This window comes from Lycium barbarum, chromosome 2 (genome assembly GCF_019175385.1).
Source record: "Lycium barbarum isolate Lr01 chromosome 2, ASM1917538v2, whole genome shotgun sequence".
NCBI lineage: Eukaryota > Viridiplantae > Streptophyta > Magnoliopsida > Solanales > Solanaceae > Lycium > Lycium barbarum.
The window spans coordinates 134,042,677-134,065,575 of NC_083338.1; the positions used below are offsets into that span (position 1 = coordinate 134,042,677).

Genomic DNA, 22,899 nt, shown 5'->3' on the forward strand with positions numbered 1-22,899 from the left:
TTATAAATAGAGCCTAGTGAATGTGAACCTTCATCAATTAACTTCGAAAGATCAGCATGAGTCATGGCTTCAACTAGCCTTTCTTCTTTTGCTTCTTCACTTGTACTCTTCCTTTCTGTTTTTCTTTCAGTCCATTTTCAACTAACAGAAGCTCAAGGTACTCAACCAATTGTGAAAGGTCTTTCATGGACTTTCTATGACTCCATTTGCCCCAACGCTGAATCCATCATCAGGAGGCGGCTCCGGGATGTTTTCCGGCAGGATATCGGCCAGGCTGCCGGCCTTCTTCGCCTTCAATTCCATGATTGCTTTGTCCAGGTACTTAACTAAGCATAAGCTAAGTTCAACTTGCAAATGGTGAAAATGATTTTGCACAATCAAGTTATTTATAAAGTAACAGGTCAATTATTTTTTATGATAAACATTAAATGGCGACTTGGTAAAAATAGATATAACTAATTAATCTGCTATTACAAATTAAATTACTCTGCATATTGTCTTTAGTCTGTATATATAACTTAAATTCTTTCTCCAATATAATGGAGGTATGATCCTGATCAATGAAGTTTAGGAGTAGGTTTTGATTTTCGTTGGTAGTACTATAACTTTTAGGTGGAGATGAGATTCACGATTAGTGAAATAAGAAAAGACACGAGAAAAAAAAGTTTTGGTGAAAGTGTAACATTAATGTACCTAAATAATTAAATGTAAAGTTGTTATGAATTACTTAACTATCATACATATCTCCAACTCCAATTTTGGATAAACAAATTTAAATATAATTTGTTACTTCTACTTTGTTGTTTTTGTTTTATGGTTATAAACTTTTACGTGCCTTCTTTTTACACACAGGGTTGTGATGGATCAGTACTATTAGATGGTTCAGCGAGTGGACCAAGTGAGAAAGATGCACCTCCCAACTTGACTTTAAGACAGCAGGCTTTTAGGATCATCGAAGACCTTCGCCGCTGGGTCCATCGGGACTGTGGTAGGGTGATTTCTTGTGCCGATATCACTGCTATTGCTGCTCGCGACTCTGTTTTCTTGGTAAGTTCATGTATGTGATAGTGGTGAAATTAAAATTTTTACTAAGAAATTCAAAATATAAGAAAACAAATACAGAAGGAGTCAATACCAATTTATAATTGTATTCCATTTGCATGTATCATTTTTTATAATGTACTACCTGGAGGCAAAGATCTTAGTCAAGGCTCAAAGTAATTTAATGGAAATTTGAATTTATTGAATTAGCCGCAGCTAATCAATTTGTTAGGTCTAACAGATCAAATTAATTGTAAGACTTGGGAGCTCTTTTAAAGTGTATACAGCAATCAATATCGGCTAAGTAGATAGCGCAGTAGTCAGCATAATCCATATGAGGTTCCCAATTCCACTTTATACAAAAAGCTCTGTCAACATTTAACTTATATAGTATTTCCTTTCAAGACATTTAACTGAAGTTGGTTTTATAATTTTTTTGATAATACAGAAACTTCTTTGTAGTTGTGATTTTGACCCAGTTTTGGATACGATCCAGCTCTAACTCATCAACCACCCCCTTGGGGTGCACCGATGGTGTATATATATTTTTTAATATCAAGTAAAATTGACCTGTAACAATCGGGTAACTATTCATATCAATTTTGAGATAGAAATCTAAAATATAGAGTCATAACTTATTGTAATAAATTAATTGCATGGATAAGTGTGTTCAAAACTTAATCCAAATTGATATACTAGTACGATTTGATAAAGACTGTTCAACTATTTAAAAAAAAAAAAAAAAAAAGTCGTGGACAAACAACTCAGAACCGTCTTTCAAAGGTTGGCCAAGTTTTATTGACTAATGGAGTCATTCAACAAGCTTTAGCACAAAAGCCTCAAATAATTGACAAGTTTCCTTTCTCAATAATGTTCGCAGTCAAGCGTCCATACATGTCAATAAGTTTTAGCTAAGCTGTCATATCATAACACCCCCCCCCCCCCCCCCAAAAAAAAAACGTATACTCGGATTAATTATGACGCATTCAACCTTTGCGGGCGACCTATTATCCCCCTGGCCTTATATTTTCTGTATTTTTGTACCATTTCTTACATGGGCGTGTCAACACGAAGCAGCAGCACGTGAGGGTATAGAAACTGCTTAAAATCCAACCAAATACACCTCAAATCTCAACCAAACAGCCCCAAATTTCAGGTTTCGAACTCCTCGTGACGTTTCAGTTCTTTTGAGATATTACCCATTCAAATCGGAGTTCGTTTGTGGCAACCCGAAACTTCGAACTCGAAGCTTCAATGGAGCTCGTCAATGGCGGACTGCTTTGCTTTGAATTTTTCACCTTTCCATGGTTATTACGTTCTCTAGCTTCGACGTCCTTCTCCAATAGGTTCAATCCAACAAATGAATCCAAAAAACACTAGCTCACCTTTCCTGCTTCTTCAAAATTTCAACAGTGGAGGTTTTCAAAACGTTTTCGCTTGCAAGCTTCTCTAATCAGTCAATAAATTGAGTTTTAGCTCCAATCTATCAGGACAAGCTGATTTCAACAACACATGGGCAACACCCAGATTTCAATCCGCAGCTTTCGGACAATGAAGAAACCAACAATGGTGGTTCACGTTTTCAAGCCCACATTTAGTTTTCAAATCTCAAAGTTTACTTAGGTTCAGCTCAAATTCATACTTCAAACAATAACTCCCAATCTAAATCACAAAAATCAAATAGATTTGCATAGATCTAAATCACGTTTTCAACAATTTTTTTTTGAACTTTTAGATCTGTTCGTGACTAATATAAACTCAAACAATGACACACTACTTCAAGAAAATCATAAACAACTGTGGTTTCTATTTTTAGATTTTCTGATTTTGCAATTTTGTTTTGTAGTAATCAATCCAAGAAGACCTGAGCAAACTGGAAAAAAAATGATGAAGAAGAAGACTGGGCGCATGTCTCACACCTAACACTAAAAAAGTGGGGGTCGTGTAAAAATGGTCGAAAAAGGGTAAAAAATACAGAAAAAATAAGGCCAGGGGGTAGTACCCGCAAAGGTTGGGTGCGACATAATTAATCCGAGTAATACGTTGGGGGGGGGGGGGGTTATGTATTTTCCCTTTCCTTTTCTTGTTCTTTATTATTTATAACCATTTTCTTATAAAACGAATTGGTCAAATATAAACACTTTCATAATTGTTTACCCTAGCAAATGATGTAGTAAAGCAAAGTTTTAATTGTTATCAACAAGCTAAAATCAATTCTGACAGAACAGTGCTCTTCATCTGATCAGAACAATATATACCAACATGCATCACATCCCATATATATAAGTATGATACATAAATTTAGACTATACATTACATCATAATTTTTTTACTATATCAATTTAGTTTAACTTATGATAACCGGTTGGTTATTATTTTTATAAGGTTACAAATTAATCCTCATGGTGAATATCTGTTTATGTAATCTTATTAAGTGACCTGATAGTATATTGCAGTCTGGTGGTCCGGATTATGATCTACCATTAGGAAGAAGGGATGGACTCAACTTTGCAACAAGAAATGAAACCCTAGCCAATCTTCCACCACCTTCATTCAACACAAGTGAACTTCTAACTTCACTTTCCACAAAAAACTTCACCCCCACAGATGTTGTTGCACTTTCTGGTGGCCACACTATTGGTATTGGCCATTGCATTTCTTTCACTAACAGACTTTACCCTAATCAAGATTCATCTATGGATAAAACCTTTGCCAACAACCTTAAAACAACTTGTCCCACCTCCAATTCCACGGAGAACACGACTGTCCTAGACATCCGATCACCTAACAAGTTTGATAACAAGTACTATGTTGATCTCATGAATCGACAAGGACTTTTTACCTCCGATCAAGATTTGTACACGGATAAAAGAACTCGAGGGATTGTTACGAGCTTTGCTATTAATGAGTCACTTTTCTTTGAAGAATTTGTGAATTCCGTGGTCAAAATGGGGCAGTTGAACGTGTTGACAGGTACACAGGGTGAAGTTAGGGGCAATTGTTCGGTCAGGAATTCAGCTAATTATAATTTGCTACTTTCTTCTTCTTCTGTTGCAGAAGAGACACAAGGAACTTGGTCAGAAATATAATGTAACCCTTTTGTGGTTATTTCTACAAATGTTGTCTTGTTTTTCTCTTTGTTTGGGGTGGGGTGGGGTTTGTGGGGGGGGGGGGGGGGGGATATAAGTACGTGTTGAGTAGAATCTTTGTGGGCACAGTAGTGTTTTGTCCGAAATGTGTGTGACAGTGTGAGCTAGTGAATAATAAAACTTCCATTATTACTCTATCCAATCTTAGGCCTCATTTATTTATGCTTAAGGAAAATCTGAATTTTAATTATTGAGATTTCAGTTACTAAGGGATTATTTTTTTGTTTGAATCTTAATCATTTAGATATTAAGTATTAAGTGTGTTTGTTAATTTTTTTAGTTTTACAATTACTTAATGAGTTTGAATACATACGTTTGATTAAGATGTATAATAAAGTTTTAATACCATATTCATTCAAGGATTTATGGAAAGATAGATGTTTCATCACTACTTCATCCATTTTCACCGCTAAGCTGCACCGTTGTCGCGCGCTGCCCACTCTATCAATTAACACCACCGCCACTATTGATGTCCACAATTGTCACCTTTTACCACCCACAACCACCAGCATCGCCAAAATCACCACAGCACCATCATTTGCCACCATTTATATCGTCACCACAATACTATTATTACCATCAACCACAATTATGTATTGCCAACAACTGCTATTAGTCATCAGCATTAGCTATCACTATCATCCATCATAATTATCCAACGTCACCACTAACTACCACTATCAACCATCACCACTAATCATTATTATTAAACCACCTTCACCACTATACTACCCACAACCATCACCATCAGCCAAAACCTCCAACAACCACTGCCCTACTCGACACCTACAAAATCGAGTTGAACTACAAAATTGAAAAACATTCACCATTAAAGGACCTTTTAACGTGGAAACTTTTGGAGGGAGTGTGTTCATTAAGTTTGAGGAATTTTTTAAAGATTCACCATCAAATCTTTAAAGGAGCTACAAGGTTGAATAATTAATGGAGGAGGAAGTGTGTTCAAGATGTTCCTGGTGTTGGCTATGGCAAGGGTTGGGTGATGGTGGAGAAGAAAGAGATTAAGAAAAATAAAGGAAAAAGTTAAAAGGATTATTTCTTGTTTTCTTTAAAAATAAAAAATGAAGTGACATATTTTTATCCGAAGAGTCCTCCATGTCACGGCGAGTGAGCAACACACAAGGTTAGAGGGGTTTAAAATATCCGTTTTGAACATGTTCAAGAGTCTGGATGAAACTTCGTGAAGTACGAACACCAGGATGACAAAAATGGACAAGTACAGGGGCCTACCAGACTATTCCGCCTTATAATATGTGTTATATATACAACAACAACAACAACAACAACAACCTAGTGGAATCCTACACCGTGGGGTTTGGGGAGGGTAGAGTGTACGCAGACCTTACTCCTACCAAGGTAGGACGGCTGTTTCCGAAAGACCCTCGGCTCAATAAAGCATAAAAAGAGGTCAGATAAGGCTAAGAAATTCAAGAAATTCAAAGCGATATGCAAATGCAAATAACGAAAGCGACACAGATAAAATAGAATAATCAAAATATAGGAAATAACAGATAATAACATAAATCAGAGCACAAGAAATTATACTGCGATAATGCGCCTATTAATAAGGAAGAAAACGAGACTATCTACTAGCCTTCTACCCTAATGTGGGTCCTACACAATATGTGTTATATATATATATATATATATATATATATAATTAATAGTATGTATTTCTACCTAATTTATTGGCTTAAGTCATTAACAGACCCTCGAACTTGTTTGTGGAATCCATTTAGACCCTTCAACTGAGACTCGTACCATATGAACCCTCTAGGACCACTTTTAATGTGCCACATGGAAACAATTTGTTGAGGTGGCATAGTGCGTGCATTACACTGCTATAAAGAGCGTGAGAAAATATTTTTTTTTTCATTTTTTAAAAGTTAAAAAATTAATTATAAGAGAAACAAAACTATTTTAAATATATTTAATTAATTAAATAACACATTTCAAAAAAAAAAAAAAAAAAAAACCCAGCCTCCCCGATGTGAAACAAGCAGACGCTAAATGTTAAAACTCGTTGCGTTAAAAGTTACTCTTTTCGTTCTATTTTATTTAATTAAACACAAAAGTCAAGATGTTAACATAATTTATTCACTATATTAAGTAATAGTTGTTGAAAGAAAAATAATTAAATTGAATATTTTGCTTTATTGGCGGCTAACATGCATATTTTGCTTTTCTATTGAATGTAATAATAGCAAAGATACTTGCACACTAAACGAAATTTTGCACCTAGCACTAAAGACTCTTGGAGTCACTATTATCCTACGCAGGGCGGATCCATCCTAGCTGGGGTGACATGACACCTCCTAAATTAATAATTTTTTTATATATTTATATTACAATTTATTTAAATTAGGTTAAATATTTGATTCTGTCACTCCCAATCGCAAATTAGACAAATGTGTCATGGCTAGTAGACACAAGTTTGAATCTATCTTGAACTTTTTCGACTCCCATTTTTCTTTGTGCTTTTTAGTTATTTTGTACCAGTAATTCCCTTTTCGGCTCTCTCAATTTTCTATTTATCTTTTTATTATTTATATTATCTTTCCTTTATTCTATTATTTTATCTGTGATCTCTAGCGGGAACACACAAATAGAAACTTCAAAATCCCTTAAATTAAGCATTTTTCTTAATCTCAAATTTATGAGTATTTAAATAAAAAAACTTGTGTCTCAATGGGAATTTGAGATCAAAATTCAATTTTTTATTTTTTATTTTTTTAATTTCTTTTGTTTATTACTCCCTCCATCCATGTTTACTTGTCTATATTTGACTTGGAACACTCTTAATAAGCAATAAGTAAAATGAGAAAAGAATTGGAGTACTTAATAATAAGGGTAAAATAGGTATAAAATGGTAAATTATGTCTTGATTTTACAAACTGTACAACTTACAAGTAAAAGTGGACATTTATTTTTAATATACTGGATAAATAAAAATGGACGAAGGGAGTGTATTATAAAAAAAATTGTGCTATTCTATAATTGTTAAATTCAATTTAAATCACTTTACTATTTAAATTGTGATGGAAATTTAGTACGCATTCCTAAATTTATGATTTATTTAACAATTTATGATTTATTTTTGAGAACTTGTAGTTTATCTAATTCTACATTTACTTATGAGGTGTTATTACGAGTTTTTCTATTGTTTTTCTTATTTTGATTGGTGTAATTCCCTTATTGAATATATTATTTTACTTGTGTAAGTTCATTTTTTAATATACATAAAAGATGCAAGTCCCTTGGCAAAAATATTGATTTTACCTTGTTGTTAATGGGTGTGATTCCTTGTTTAAGATGTTAATAATGTTCGTTTCTTAATTTTTGAGATGTAATTTTTATATTTGCAAACAAAAAAAGGCCTATTAAGTTTACCTGAATAAACTAAAAAGAGATGGACCCGACCCAACACGTTCCTAACAAGATGTACATTGAAGAAAATTATGGCACCCGACACCTTCAAATCCTAGATCCGCCTCTGATCCTATGTAGGAGTGTACATGGATCGGATTGGTTTGAATTTTTCAAATACCAAACCAAACTAATTGCGCTAGATTTTTAAATTTATAAACCATACTAAACTAATAAAATTTGGGTTTTCTCGGGTTATTCGGTTTTTTCGGGGTTTTCCCGAAAAAGTCTTCATACAAAACGTATGACTTTTACTTCAAATATTTCTTTAGTCCTACTAAGATACAACTATATAATTAAGGTATTTCTTAAGAAAATAACACAAAATGTGAGATGGGTGATGACATCGTATTAAAATATTCAACAAAAAAGATAATAAAATCGATTAAAATAAGTATTGCTAATTAATAAGCCCTAAAGAAAATGACTTTAATCTAAATACTAAGTTATGCTAAAATAAGTACGGCTAATAAGTATTAATTACATGATAAAGAAAAAAATTAAGCTATGTATTCTTACGCTCTAAACTAATTATGCAAAACTAAATAATAGATATCAAACATTACTGTCATTCCTAGTGTTAGAATTGAATTTATTTTGTTAGCATTAGTGTTGACTTGGTTTTGATTTGGACTTTATTTGAGTTACTAACATCTATGGGATATAAAATTTATTGACATTCAAAATTTTAAGTTTAAGCTTAAAATATTATTATAAAAGACAAAAAACTATGATTTTTTTTTAAAATATTTACAAATTACATTACAAATAAATATTTTTATGTATAAAATATTTTAAAAATTGAATACCCGTAATGTCGGGTCGATTTGATCCGGTTTGATTTTTTTTAGTTAAAACAAATCAAACCAATTATGGTCGAATTTTTTTTAACACCAAACCAAGTCAAACTAAATCACTAACCGATTTTTTTTTCAATTTGACTCAATTTATTAATTTAACGTGATTTATCGATTTGGTTTGTACACCCCTAATCTCATGCAATATAAAGTATGTCGACCACGCGGCTCTTTCTTAGAAAAAGAAAATCCCCAGATGCCTCCTATATTATAGAACAAAAAAATCCAAGTGGATAACTTTATATGGCTATAAATTTGACCCTTGTTCTTGGTATGTTTGTACCAATTAGCTAACGAATCTATCTAGTAAAGGACGGCAGCCATGGTGTCTACAGGTCTTGCAAGTTTTCTACTTGTTCTTGCTGTTTCTTCTTCCTTGATCTTCTTTGTCACTGAAGCACAGAGGCCTGCTATAGTGAATGGTCTTTCATGGTCATTTTATCAGTCTCGTTGCCCTCAGCTTGAATCCATCATTAGAAAGGGGCTTGAAAAACAGATCAAAGCTGACGCGGGCCAAGCTGCTGGTTTACTTCGCCTTTATTTCCACGATTGCTTTGTTCAGGTAATTTATTTCATTTTTTGACATATATACTAAAACTAGTGTCATTTGACCCGTGCTAAGCCTGGCCAAACCGACGTTAAAAATTAAATTTGTAATTTTTTTTTCTGTTTTTTTGATTTTGTAACATCAATTTGATACTTTTAAAAATATTGTTATATGATGAAATCAATAAAGTTAACTTATAAATAAATATAAATAATTAAATGTCTTCATATAATTATAAAATTCTTTTGTAGACGTTCTTTCAAACTAAACCACACGAATTTTTTTACTGAAAAGTCAATGAAATATTCTTACTTTAAGCTTTCTTTTTCATTTTCTTAGTTTAATGATCCATTTTATGAAATCTACATTGTAATAACTTTTTTATGTCGAACTTAACTATTTTGTCCTAAATTATATAAGATATTAATATCTGATATTTCGCAAAATATTTAATATTAAAAAAAGTAGAATATATATTTTTTACAATTAACTATAGTTTTTTTCAAACATTTTTAGAATATATATAGAAATAATATTTATAGTTCCTCTTTTAATATAGTAATTTTTTAGATAAATTTATTGTTGAATGAGTGTGCACATAAATTTGATTAGTTAACTGTCATAATTTGGAACATTTTTATTGAGACAGAGGGACTATATTTACTGTTTTTATACCTTTTAAAGCATTCAGTAATGATATAAGTTATTTGTGTTTATTTTCTTAATTTAAAACTTAATCCTACCTTAAGTGAAATCTTTGTAAATTACTTATATTTGCCAGCATGTACGACACAAAATTACATGAGAAATTAAAAAAAAAAATATGTTTAATCTGATGAATAAAATTTAAAATAGCGAATGATAAATGGTAAAAAAAATCAATAAATAATAAATAATATTATAAGAATAATATTTTAACTCAATAATTAAGCCAGTTTTATGATAGAATTTAAATAACATGATAAATTATTAGATGTGTATCATAAATTTTTAAGTAAAAATATAGTTTAAAAGTAAATTTAATATAGTAATATTTCCACATAAAAGACTCAATATATATGCATGAGTGTGCTTTGTGGGGCCACAACCTTCTTCATGACATCATCACTGTTAGTGGCATTGATAAAGTATTTAAAATTCTTAAAATTTACAAAAGTGTATGAGAATTTGCTAAGTAATTAAAATTTATATTAGGGATAAATAGAGACAAAAATTTCATGTGAGGACTACAAAATTTGAGATCCTCTCTTATATATAGCAGTAATATTCCTAGAACTTAAACATACCAAGCCTAGTCTCATAAGTGGGGTGTGAAAAGGGTAGGTGTTATACCCTATTTTAACCGGAGTCAAAATAGTTTACAACATCCCGATAATTCCGGGGTTAATTAAAGTGAAGGGAGTCGCCACCTAGTTATTTATGGTGAATTAGGGCACCTAAGGTTAATTAAAGTATTATCTAAAGTCGATTCTATTTTAAAGTCTACGAAACCAAATGATTCTAGGTACGGGTTCAACTAATTTAAAGGGAAGGTATTAAGCATCCTTTAAATTCCATTAATAATGGTTAACCGACCGGACTTAAGGTTAATTTAAAAAAGGTTCTGTGCGAGGCTGTAAAAAGTTATGTCAAAGGGTGGACAATACTCAAACTGATAGTCGGAAAATATTTTGATTTAGATCTGCTCTGGTACGACGAACGGAAACTGAGAACGGTTTTTGTAAATACAAAAGCTTCTTCCATGATGAAACAAATACAATTTAGTGTTAGTGACCTGAAGATCCAATTTAGATTAAAGAAAAACGTGAGTTGTTAGTAAAAGAAATAAACAAAAAAAAGGCGGATAGTCTTTAGTAGGACACTTATATTAAACTACGGCAGGGCAAGTACGAATTTGGAAGGCCAATTTTAAAATCAGTACAATGTGGTAAACTGATCACTTATCCAATTCCATATGTTTAAATGTCGCGTTCTATGTAAGAGGAAGTACTATATTAATATCTAAAGCGAAACCTTAAATGAAACTTAGCTTTAAATTATAGTAACTTAAGTCTTAGCAATTAGTCATACAAATACAAATAAAGGTTAGGCATGCCAAACATATAAACAAGCATCATCAACAAATACGTTAGCCAAAATAAACTCCCGACAGAAAGATCTGATTATTTCGTAATTTCTCTTTGAGCGATGTAAAACTTGAAATGATCGAGGATGCACGGCTCCATGTGATAGCGGCGTCGTTGAGTCTCAAAGTGAGACTCTTCGGCTCCTGTGTTCATGCAACCAAAGGAAAATGAAGGAATTAGTAAAGGGACCAAGTCCTTAATAGGCATGGAGATAGAACTAAAGGTGAAAGCTGCTGGGACGTTAATTTTAGCCAGTAGACGTTAAATAATAGAAATAAATGAAGCAAAAGGAAAGAGAACTACATAAGGTTAATTGACATTAACATGCAGAATACAGATTCCTTTGTACGATTCTAATTCATTCTTGATCAATATAGATGGAAATACTAAGGCAGCAAGCAACCAATAAGTCCAAGAAACTGAAAGTTTACTATCAAATGAAATTAAACTTAAACCAAAGAGTCATCTGCCATCAGAAATAAATTGACAAGGATTTCAGAGATCAAAAGAGAGTAATTGTTGGCAAAGTTAAACTAAAGCAACACACAGTTTCATCTCCAAATGTTCAACAAAGAGCTTCTTGACAAGGCAGGATTCTGGGAATTGAGATGCATTTCGTTCTAAAATGTAGTGACTGTCGTTTGAGCAGTAAGAAAGATTTAGAGAAAGTCAACTAATAACACATAAAGGAGATATCCCAAAGAAGCAAACAATTATGAACCAGGTCCAACTTAATACCAATATGATGCACAAACTAATAATCCAGAGTCCACATAAATGATATACCCTATATATACTTTAATATACAAATTCTTGTATATCAAAGGTATACAGGAATTATATACATCTAGTATATTTAGGTATATCTCCTATATACTCAAACAGAAAATCAACACTTAACTCAAATAAAGACATGCTTGGTTCTACTTGGTGTTTTTTAAAGCTTCAGTTGAAGGGTATAAGAACGGATTTCAGAAGAAGAAAGGGCTGCTACGAAAGCACTTATGAAAACAGAATTCAACAGATTTCATATCCAAACGACAGATTGAAGACACTATGAAAACAGCAGCTTATAAATAGGCTGAAGCTCCAATTTTAAGCAAATTCAGATCAAACGAGAGGGCAATATACCAATCATAGAATAAATGAGAAAATGTTATTAAGAAGGTTTTAAAACAGATTTGAAAAATCATATTAGCAGCAACTATGTTATCGACCATTAAACTGCAATTAGATAAACACAAAATATACACGAATCCTATCAAGATACTAACTAAGACTAGATTAACTAACAACAGAACACACATAAACGAACTAAACTGACTGAAACGACAGACATGTGTGAACACATAAACACTTATAAACTGAAATTAAAGCAAACCAGATTAAAACATAAACGTGTAGGACTGTTAACTACTAAACTAGAAAAACTAAACTAAGACATGAACATATGAACGTTATTAAAACCGAAGTTAAACTAATTAAAACATGAATGTGCATAATCCAAACTAATCAAAATATGAATGTGCATAATCCTGCTAAGTTACTAAACTACAACCCGACCAACTGAAACGACCGGCATGTATGAACATATAATCACTTCTCAAACTATTAAAACTGGAATTAAACTAATTAAAGAAGGCTTGTTTACCTTCTTCGAGTGCAGCGAACTGAGCTTGATTCTCGAATCTACACCCGAATTCGAAGTAGCGACAGTGTAACAAATGTTCTAATGTTTCGAAAGAATACCCGACAGTATAGGTATTGAGGAAAATATTGATTATTTAGAAGAATCCGGCGGCTAAAAAGAACCCGAAAATCGAATCGAATTTGAACAAATCCCAAATTCAGACCTTACTCGAAATGGTTCGACCTTCTCTGGTTTGTGAAGGTTTTAATTTGTTCATATTCGTCCAGGAATGGACAAAGCACTGAGCAGTGTAAATTTATACGGAAACGGAAGGATGATAACGTCCAAAAACACTCCTCAAAGAGAAAGTGTACACGGTCGTATGCAATATATTTACCCAACTATGAGTCGGGGTCGATCCCACAGGGAACAATATGATAGGCGATTAAGAAAGTAAGGAACTTTCACCAATTACGCTAAAGTCAAACGATGGATAATATTTTGGTTTTTGGAGAAAGATTATAACTAATGCAGAAATGTAAACTAACCTAGAAAGCGAATAAAATGATCAATGACCACAAGTTGGATACAAAGGAAATTACACTCAAGTAACGATCCAATGTATTTCACGATTTTACAACTAAGAGCGGGTTTATGTTAATAGATAATGATTTCTAAAATCTCATTGAAAGTCTTCCAACCAAATCAATGAATTTCACTCTAAGCTTTTCCAAGCCTTAGAGTGTGATATTAAGCACAATCAATTTAACCTCAAGTAACTATCCTCTTCCGAGCTCAAGTTATTAGATGAGTTTAATGACCCAAATTCTTGTTAACTAATCTTTCCCAACCTAGATTTCCTCTTCCAAGCTCAATCTAAGTAAATGGGTGAGTCCTAGGGTTAGCTACTCCCTTTGGAAACATTCAAGAATGAGATTAATTAAATCAACAAAGACCCACTTCAATAGCAATAAAAATCATTCAATACATAAGCAAAACAAGAGTTTCAATCCAAACTTTAATCAAGAATAGTTTCATAAACAAGATTCAAGTCTAGAAATGAAATACTACACACTAAAATATTCAATACAAAACAAGGAATTGAAGAAAGGTTTAAGAATTATCTCATTAAAGTGCTCCAATCTTCTCCTCCAATGGTGTAGGTGAAACCCCTAGCCTCCAAAACTTGCAAAATGACCAAAGATGAAAATGATATGCCCCAAATCTCTCTTTTGTAGCTGCCCTCTATTTTTTCAAGTCCAAAAAATATCAAAATCTGCCCCCATATTTCTATTTTTGCAATTCTGCCCGTTTTTGCAAAACTGTCCACTTTTGACAGTTTTGCAAATCTGTCCCGTTTTTGCAAAACTGTCCAGTTTTGACAGTTTTGCAAAATGGTCCAGTTTGGTCTCTTTTTGACTTTCTTTTCACTTGGTTTCTTCCGATCACTCATTTCAGCTACTTGGCTTGTTTTGCTCTATTTTGTTCCATTTTGGTCCATTTTGATCCATTTTGCTCTTTTATGCTCTCCGGGCATCTTTTCCTACAAAACAACATAAAAACACAAAAAGTAACAACAAAAGTGCTTAAGGAGTCACAAAAGCTTAAGGAATTAGCGTCGAATATCGCGTAATTTCACGACTCATCAACACCACCAACTTAAAGTCTTTGCTTGTCCTCAAGCAAACTAAAACAAAAATCTCAATGAGGATCCATTTTAAGCACAAAAACATGACTTTGGTTGGTACCAACAATTAGGCTACAAGCATGTGAAGCTTCAACCAAATAACTCCCTCATTCAAAATACAATTTCAAGAATGCAATAGAGATATAAAACTATCAAGGAACAACACTCAAGTCTCAATAAGTGACTCAAAACTACTAGCTTACTAGATATGCTCAGTTGACTCAACTTTGGATTTTTCAACATCACCAATCTATCGTAATCCATATGCCCTCACAAGAAAGAAAGTCCCAAAATCACTGTATTCACAACAACAACACAAGGGACAATTACACAAAGTCACTCACACTCAACAAAAAAAAATTCTAGTGCTAACAAATATCACACCATAAGCTTGCCCTTATTTTCAATCATCACTAACTCAAGAACATTTAGTTGGAGATCATATAGGGACTTTTTAAGCTTGTAATGTAGGCTTAGGGAAGGGTAGGATAAGTATTTGGGATACAAGTGACTACGCCCTCCTTGAACACTACACAAAACCTTTCGTCCACTTTCCTCTTCATTTCAAAACAACACTCCTTTCTTTGCATACTAGTTTCCCCAATTATTCCAACTTCCTTTATAAAGTTCCAAAATATAATGTGCTAGCACATGCCACCCCCAACTATAAATGTTGCAGTGTCCTCGCTGCACATAATCAAAACAAAACATAAAAATAGAAAAGGAAGATTTTTTTTTTTTTTTTTTTTTGCTGGCACCACCTGCGATCACACATGCGAATCGCAAGTCTGACCTGCGAGTCGCAGGTGATGCCACCTGCGAATTTTTTTTTTTTTTTTTTTTTTTTTTTACAAAGATACATTTTTTTTTTGCACAAAAAGTTTGTAACCTTTTTGTATTTTTCAAATTTTCTTCCTTTCTTTTGATTTTTTTACAACACCAACCTTCACCACTCTCAAGCAACACTAACACCCCAACTTAGGCTTTTGGCCTCAAATTCACAATTTCATGTTCAAGGAGGGAAACGTTCAATCAAACATGGTAAAGGCTTGTAATGTGGCAATCAAAGAAAAGGTCATAAGCTCAAATGGGGTTACTAGTGATATTATTTATGCAATGGTAGGCTAGAAAGGCTAAAGAGGCTTTTTCAAACATCACAAAGATAGCCCAAGGTCATCTCTCCAACCAATATGATCAAAATTAATATTGAAAGACTAACCGGGCAAGTTCTAGATGATAAAAGTAAACACAAGATTTATTCAACAAACACTCACACACATGGCATATGAACTAGTCAAGATGGATCAATTTCACTTTCCAAGCAAGAACAACTAGTGCAATATCTCATAATCCAAAGTCAACACACTAGTAGGTAAAGAGTCACAAAATGAGCCAAAAAGTTGTCACAAAGATCATTCTTTCCTATGCACCTTGCTTTTTAACTTTCACAACAATTTGGAGAGGTATTCACATTTCAATTTCACATGCAAGGGACTAACTCTATTAGTACCAAACAAGCCAAGAGTTTTCACATTTTTGCTCAAAGGAGAACCTACACCTAAACTTACAAGACTAATGAAAGAAGCTAAGAAAGAAAATAAAATAATAAGAGTGACTAATCCACAACATTGCAAAAGAACAAAATTTTCAAAATTTTTGAGCAAGTTTCAAAATATAATGCGCTACTACGTGTCACCCCCAACTATAAACATTGCAGTGTCCTCACTGCACATAATCAAAACAAAACAGAGAAAGAAATTTTTTTTTTTTTTTTTTTTTTTACACTCACTGTCATGACCTGCGACCCCACCTGCGAATCGCAGGTATGACCTGCGAGTCGCAGGTGATGTCACCGAAAAAAGTTTTTTTTTTTTTTTTTTTTTGTGTGTCTGTCACCATGTGCGATTAGACCTGCGACTCGCAGGTTAGACCTGCGATTCGCAGGTTGTGACAGCTGAAAAAAAAATTTTAGCAGCTTTTACTGGTTTGGAGGCTGTCCGGAAATTCGATATGCTTAAAACAACTCCAAAAATTCTGAAACTTTGCGGATTAGTCAAAAACCATAAACTAAAACTATTCTAAAAAATAAAATTTCCAAAACGATTAAAAACTTTTAAAACGATGGGTTACCTCCCACCAAGCGCTTGATTTAACGTCGCGGCACGACGGTTACCTTTACCACTTTTCCTTCCATTTGGAAGATATGAATTTGCGCCCCAACTTTGAATCAAGATCATGATGACGCTCATGGGGCGGTGGTAGAAAAACAAGGAGGCCAACTCTCGGGTGTCGCATTTTGCACTTCTTGGCCCTTAAGTGAGGCATGCCATTTTGTCTTCTTGGCATAGCAAACTTCAAAATGAAAACGCTTTCTTCTTCATTTCCACAATTCTCCATAGGCTCGGTTAGTTCAACTTCCATATCATCAACCAAGCACAATGTTGAAAAATGGTTGGAATGTGGTCTAAGGCGCTCCATTTTCAAATTCACTTCATTTTTGACATCCTCACCCAAAAATGAACTAGAGTCTTCAAAAACCATTGCATGAACTTTTTTATGCAACTCTAGTATCATTTCTTCAATCTCGGCATCTTGCATTATATTTGGATTGGTCGGCTGGCAATTCATCATTAGCTCTTGAAAATCAATGTTGACCACTTTTTCATTGGAAACTAACTTAAAACTACTATCCATGACTATTTGATGTTGAGTATTGCATACCTCAACTTTTGCATTCAATTCGGCTTTCAAGTCACGGATAGCAATTTCAAGTTCCTTCAACTCTTGCCTTTGCTCAACATGGATTTTTACAAATTCTTCCACCATCCTCGAAATGTCTTCTCGATAATCCCCATAGGCTCTAAGTTGTTGAGCTTGAGACATAAGCCAATCTTGGCTCACTATTTCCACTTTGTCAAGGCTTTCTTCAAGTTGAGAGTCATTCAAAGCTTGTAGAAATTCACTCTTGGAGACATTCATGTTTTGGTCACTTTCTTGCCTACTTTCAACACCCTCAAAGTTGTTGAGAATTATAAGTATGAACCAATGATTTCATTTGATCCTCCAAGATGTGAATAGCTTTGTCATTACAATTAATTGCTTGCCTCAAGTCATCAAGTGGTTGCCTCAAGTCTTTAACCGCTAAGTCCTGTTTTTCAACTTTTTCAAGAATGGTCTCTAACATGAGCATTATCCTCTCATTTTGAGCATTTGAGGCTTCTTCCATTTCCATATCCCTACTATCATCAAAATCAAAACTAGAATAGTCATAGTGGGGGTTCGGGGAAGGGAAGGACAAATAATCACAATTATCCCAATGACCATTTTGACCACCACATCTATCACATATACTCCACTCATAGGTTTGGGATTGTGCGCACAACCCGCCCCCGGAAGAATTCAAACAATTTTGTCATGAGTGTGGTCCTCCGCAATAAAGACAAGGGTCATCAAAGTATGCATAACTACCATCCAACCAGTTATCATTATATGATGCCATTTTTTTAAAAAAAAAACTGAACAGTTTTGCAGAAGCAAAAACTGGACAGTTTTTTTTTTTTTTTTTTTTTTTTTTTTTTTTTTTTAGAACTGGACAGTTTCTGCAAAAATAAAAAACTGGACAGTTTTTCAGAACTGGACAGTTTTGCAATGCTGCAAAACTGGTCAGTTTTTTTTTTTTTTAGATAAAATAAAGCAATGAAAGTTTGAACCAAAGCAAGTTAGCTTAAATCCCAAACTAACTCAAATACGCCAAATTGTTCCCCGGCAACGGCGCCATTTTTGATAACGTCCAAATACACTCCTCAAAGAGAAAGTGTACACGGTCGTATGCAATATATTTACCCAACTATGAGTCGGGGTCGATCCCACAGGGAACAATATGATAGGCGATTAAGAAAGTAAGGAACTTTCACCAACTACGCTAAAGCCAAACGATGGATAATATTTTGGTTTTTGGAGAAAGATTATAACTAATGCAGAAATGTAAACTAACCTAGAAAGCGAATAAAATGATCAATGACCACAAGTTGGATACAAAGGAAATTACACTCAAGTAACGATCCAATGTATTTCACGATTTTACAACTAAGAGCGGGTTTATGTTAATAGATAATGATTTCTAAAATCTCATTGAAAGTCTTCCAACCAAATCAATGAATTTCACTCTAAGCTTTTCCAAGCCTTAGAGTGTGATATTAAGCACAATCAATTTAACCTCAAGTAACTATCCTCTTCCGAGCTCAAGTTATTAGATGAGTTTAATGACCCAAATTCTTGTTAACTAATCTTTCCCAACCTAGATTTCCTCTTCCAAGCTCAATCTAAGTAAATGGGTGAGTCCTAGGGTTAGCTACTCCCTTTGGAAACATTCAAGAATGAGATTAATTAAATCAACAAAGACCCACTTCAATAGCAATAAAAATCATTCAATACATAAGCAAAACAAGAGTTTCAATCCAAACTTTAATCAAGAATAGTTTCATAAACAAGATTCAAGTCTAGAAATGAAATACTACACACTAAAATATTCAATACAAAACAAGGAATTGAAGAAAGGTTTAAGAATTATCTCATTAAAGTGCTCCAATCTTCTCCTCCAATGGTGTAGGTGAAAACCCTAGCCTCCAAAACTTGCAAAATGACCAAAGATGAAAATGATATGCCCCAAATCTCTCTTTTGTAGCTGCCCTCTATTTTTCCAAGTCCAAAAAATATCAAAATCTGCCCCCATATTTCTGTTTTTGCAATTCTGCCCGTTTTTGCAAAACTGTCCACTTTTGACAGTTTTGCAAATCTGTCCCGTTTTTGCAAAACTGTCCAGTTTTGACAGTTTTGCAAAATGGTCCAGTTTGGTCTCTTTTTGACTTTCTTTTCACTTGGTTTCTTCCGATCACTCATTTCAGCTACTTAGCTTGTTTTGCTCTATTTTGTTCCATTTTGGTCCATTTTGATCCATTTTGCTCTTTTATGCTCTCCGGGCATCTTTTCCTACAAAACAACATAAAAACACAAAAAGTAACAACAAAAGTGCTTAAGGAGTCACAAAAGCTTAAGGAATTAGCGTCGAATATCGCGTAATTTCACGACTCATCAAAGGACAGTCTCTGTCCTGGTCTAATGAAATGGGTAATGGGCTGGTCTGTTGGGTGAACGAGGTAATGGGCTGTGGATTGGAGCATATTATGTTTGTAGTTTGGGCCATTAATTGGCTGAAGTTTTATGGCCTTTTCTCCTTCAATTTAATTCTTTTTGGGCTTCTTAGTGATTAATTTCTACAACTTCTAAGTGATTAACTTGTATATATATAAGGATGATAATTAGTGATTAATATGTAGAAAATAAAGACTTAATTTAAAGTATAATTAATTTAACGAGTACAAAATCTTAAAATGAGATGATGACGAACCATTTTGAAATTCGTGATAAAGTAATGCTAGTAATGTTGATAGTAAAATAGAAAAAATGAAAGTAACAATATTACTAGTAGTAAAATAAAAATAGTAGTGAAAATAAAATATTTAGCTCGTTAATAAATTTAGAAGCCCAAGGAAATAAATTGGAATAATGGAGGGACGAAATTGGGTGTCAACAGTAGGATGTACGCAAATCTTACTTATACCTTCTGCCTCTCCCACATAAAAGTTCGACAATACTCAGCCACATAAATACTACCCTTCTACCTTAATCCTCGACCTCTCTAGGTCATATCCCCAATAAACAGAAGATGAGTCATGTCCTATGTGATCACCTCCCTGATTTTTTTCGGCCTATCTCTACCTCTCCTAATCAACCGCACTTCCTTATTGGTGCATCCACGCACCTTCTCTTCACAGACATGATTATCTCAGTCTCGCTTCCCTCGTCTTGTCTGAAGCCACTCCACCTTATCTTGTATAACTTCATTCATAATCTTATCTCTTATGCCCACACATTCACGTTAGAACTTGTGATTTAAATATGTCATAATATTTCTACGGCTACAAAAATATGCTTATTACGAGTAAATAAGAAATTTAAAATCAATGAGTTTGTACATTCAAAAATGTGTCATTTTCCTGAAGCATACTAATTAAAAACAAAAAGTGTTCATTCTGTTAATTACTTACTTAAAAGTAGATTAATTAACTCAAGTTTTTGTTGGATATATAATGCAGGGATGTGATAGTTCAGTGTTGCTGGATGGATCAGCGGGAGGGCCAAGTGAACAGACTGCAAATCCTAATTTGACACTAAGAAAGAAGTCATTCAAGATCATTGATGATCTTAGGAAAAGGATCCAAGCTGAATGTGGCCAAGTTGTGTCTTGCTCTGATATTACTGCCATTGCTGCCAGGGACTCCGTTGTCTTGGTAAGATCGATTTCCTATGTTTTTACTACTGAACATTCCTTTTGATACCAAAATTATATACTTTTATAGATCATTAACATAAAGTTCAACTATATTTAGAAAAAAGGACCTTCCTGAAATTAAGACTGGATCATGGTGGGAAAATTTCATAAATTAGACTGTGAAGGTATCATGAATGAGTATTTGGTTTATGTCATTACTTTTCAAAGCACTTAGGCCATATTCAACCTTGTACCATTTTTTTCATCAAATGCTATTTTGGTGCAAAAAGTGGTGTTTTGGAACTCCATCCTTGCACTACTTTTTGCACCATTTTGGTGCATGAATAGTATTGCACCAAATTTGGTGCAACACTATTCATCTGCACCATTACTGTTCATTAATATTTTTTTTATTATTATATAACACTTTTAATTTAACATATTATAAATTTTAATTTTTACATTTAGATTCCTAATATACCTATTCATCTACACCATTACTATTCATTATTATTTTATTATTATTTTCTTATTATATACACTTTTAATTTAACATAGTATAAATTTTAATTTTTACATTTAAATTCCTAATATACCTAATTATTTCACTTTTATTTGATTTCACTTTTATTTGAATTATCCATTAATATGTATAACGTATAATATTTGCTTACAATTTATATTATTTAAAAATTTATGATATAAAATAATTTTATATTAAATGATTATATAACAAAGGATTAAGAATTACATGGGATAGATATGTAAACAGGAAAAAAAAGAAAGGATTTTTATGAAATAAAAAAATAAAATTTAGGTAAAAGAAAATAATATAATATAGAATAGAGAGAAGAACATAAAAGGAATATTCTTTTTCAGTGTAAAAAATAGTGTAATCGGTTGGAGTTAATTTGCACTATTTTGATATAAAAAATGGTGCAATGGGTTGGAGATGCTTAGGCCCCCACCTAATATTGTATGGTCTTCAAATGTAAAATACAGAACTTGTAGATAATCTCATAAGCAAGTGTTGTACTCGTTGAACCTTCTATACTAATATCTTGTAGATAATCTGATGATACAAAATAGTATATTTAGGCTGTCAGTATATATAGTTATACTAGGTATGAGCTTATGGTAATTTCAGACCGGTGGCCCCAACTACGATGTACCCTTAGGAAGAAAGGACGGACTCAACTTCGCAACAGAACAAGCAACCATAGACAACCTTGTCGCACCCTCTGTTGTTGATATTGCTACTGTTGTTGAAGAGTTGGAGGAAACCTTCTCTGCTTTGTTCTGAGTTTAATAATCTTTTGTTCTTGTCTCTTTTTTTCTTCTTGTAATAACAATGTCTTAGCTTAGTATAATAATATCTTTTTTGCTTTGTTGTGTAATGTAAGGAGATGTGTTTTGGATCTCCTTATTGTTCCTTTTAGAAAAGTTTTCTATAGCTTCCACGATCAAAATTGTGTTAGTATATTCTCTCCCTTCTCTTTTATTGGTTGAGTTTGCATGTTGCATTATTTTACAAAGCATTAATCAAGTATTTATGTTTTTAAGTTAGCATTATTTCTGATACTTTGGAAATTTAAATTTGATTACCAGTACACCAAATAAATTTTAAAATAATTACTTAATAATAAGGTAAATAACAATAGGGTATATACTATGATGAAACATTCAGTCTAGTTATAAGACTAGCAATACATGCCCGTGCGATGCACGGGCCGAACATGTCTATTGATTTTAATTAGCCAGTCTTTAAGGTTTGTATTTTGAAAATAACTTTTAAAAATATTGTAATTGTTATTATATATAGCAACATATACAAAATGTATTTTATGTACCATCATTTTAGTTATAATTAAAAAATGGAGTTGATGGAATTAAGTCTTTGACATGGAAAGATTTGGACTTTTTTCTCATTATCATGATAATGAAAGTCGTTCATCGATGTAAAAGAAAATTAGTAACAATATGAGGAAAAATTAATATTTTGATTCTAAATTTTTTTCTTTTACATTCTTTAATATTTTATATGTATACCGAGGTTGATCCATTTCAATTAAGTAATTGTTCGGTTC

The 22,899-nt window shown here is 33.0% G+C and overlaps 2 protein-coding genes across 2 annotated transcripts; both read left to right on the forward strand.

The window, feature by feature from the left end:
- On the forward strand, positions 1-4,187 carry LOC132627366 (peroxidase 12-like). Its single transcript, XM_060342680.1, has 3 exons — positions 1-318; positions 853-1,047; positions 3,498-4,187. Exons 1-3 carry the CDS (start codon positions 64-66, stop codon positions 4,128-4,130), a joined length of 1,083 nt encoding a protein of 360 aa, XP_060198663.1. The 5' UTR covers positions 1-63; the 3' UTR covers positions 4,131-4,187.
- Positions 4,188-8,695: 4,508 nt separating this feature from the next.
- On the forward strand, positions 8,696-22,143 carry LOC132627367 (peroxidase 12-like). The gene is made up of 3 exons (XM_060342681.1): positions 8,696-9,053; positions 20,637-20,831; positions 21,960-22,143. Exons 1-3 carry the CDS (start codon positions 8,814-8,816, stop codon positions 22,113-22,115), a joined length of 591 nt encoding a protein of 196 aa, XP_060198664.1. The 5' UTR covers positions 8,696-8,813; the 3' UTR covers positions 22,116-22,143.
- Positions 22,144-22,899: the final 756 nt, after the last annotated feature.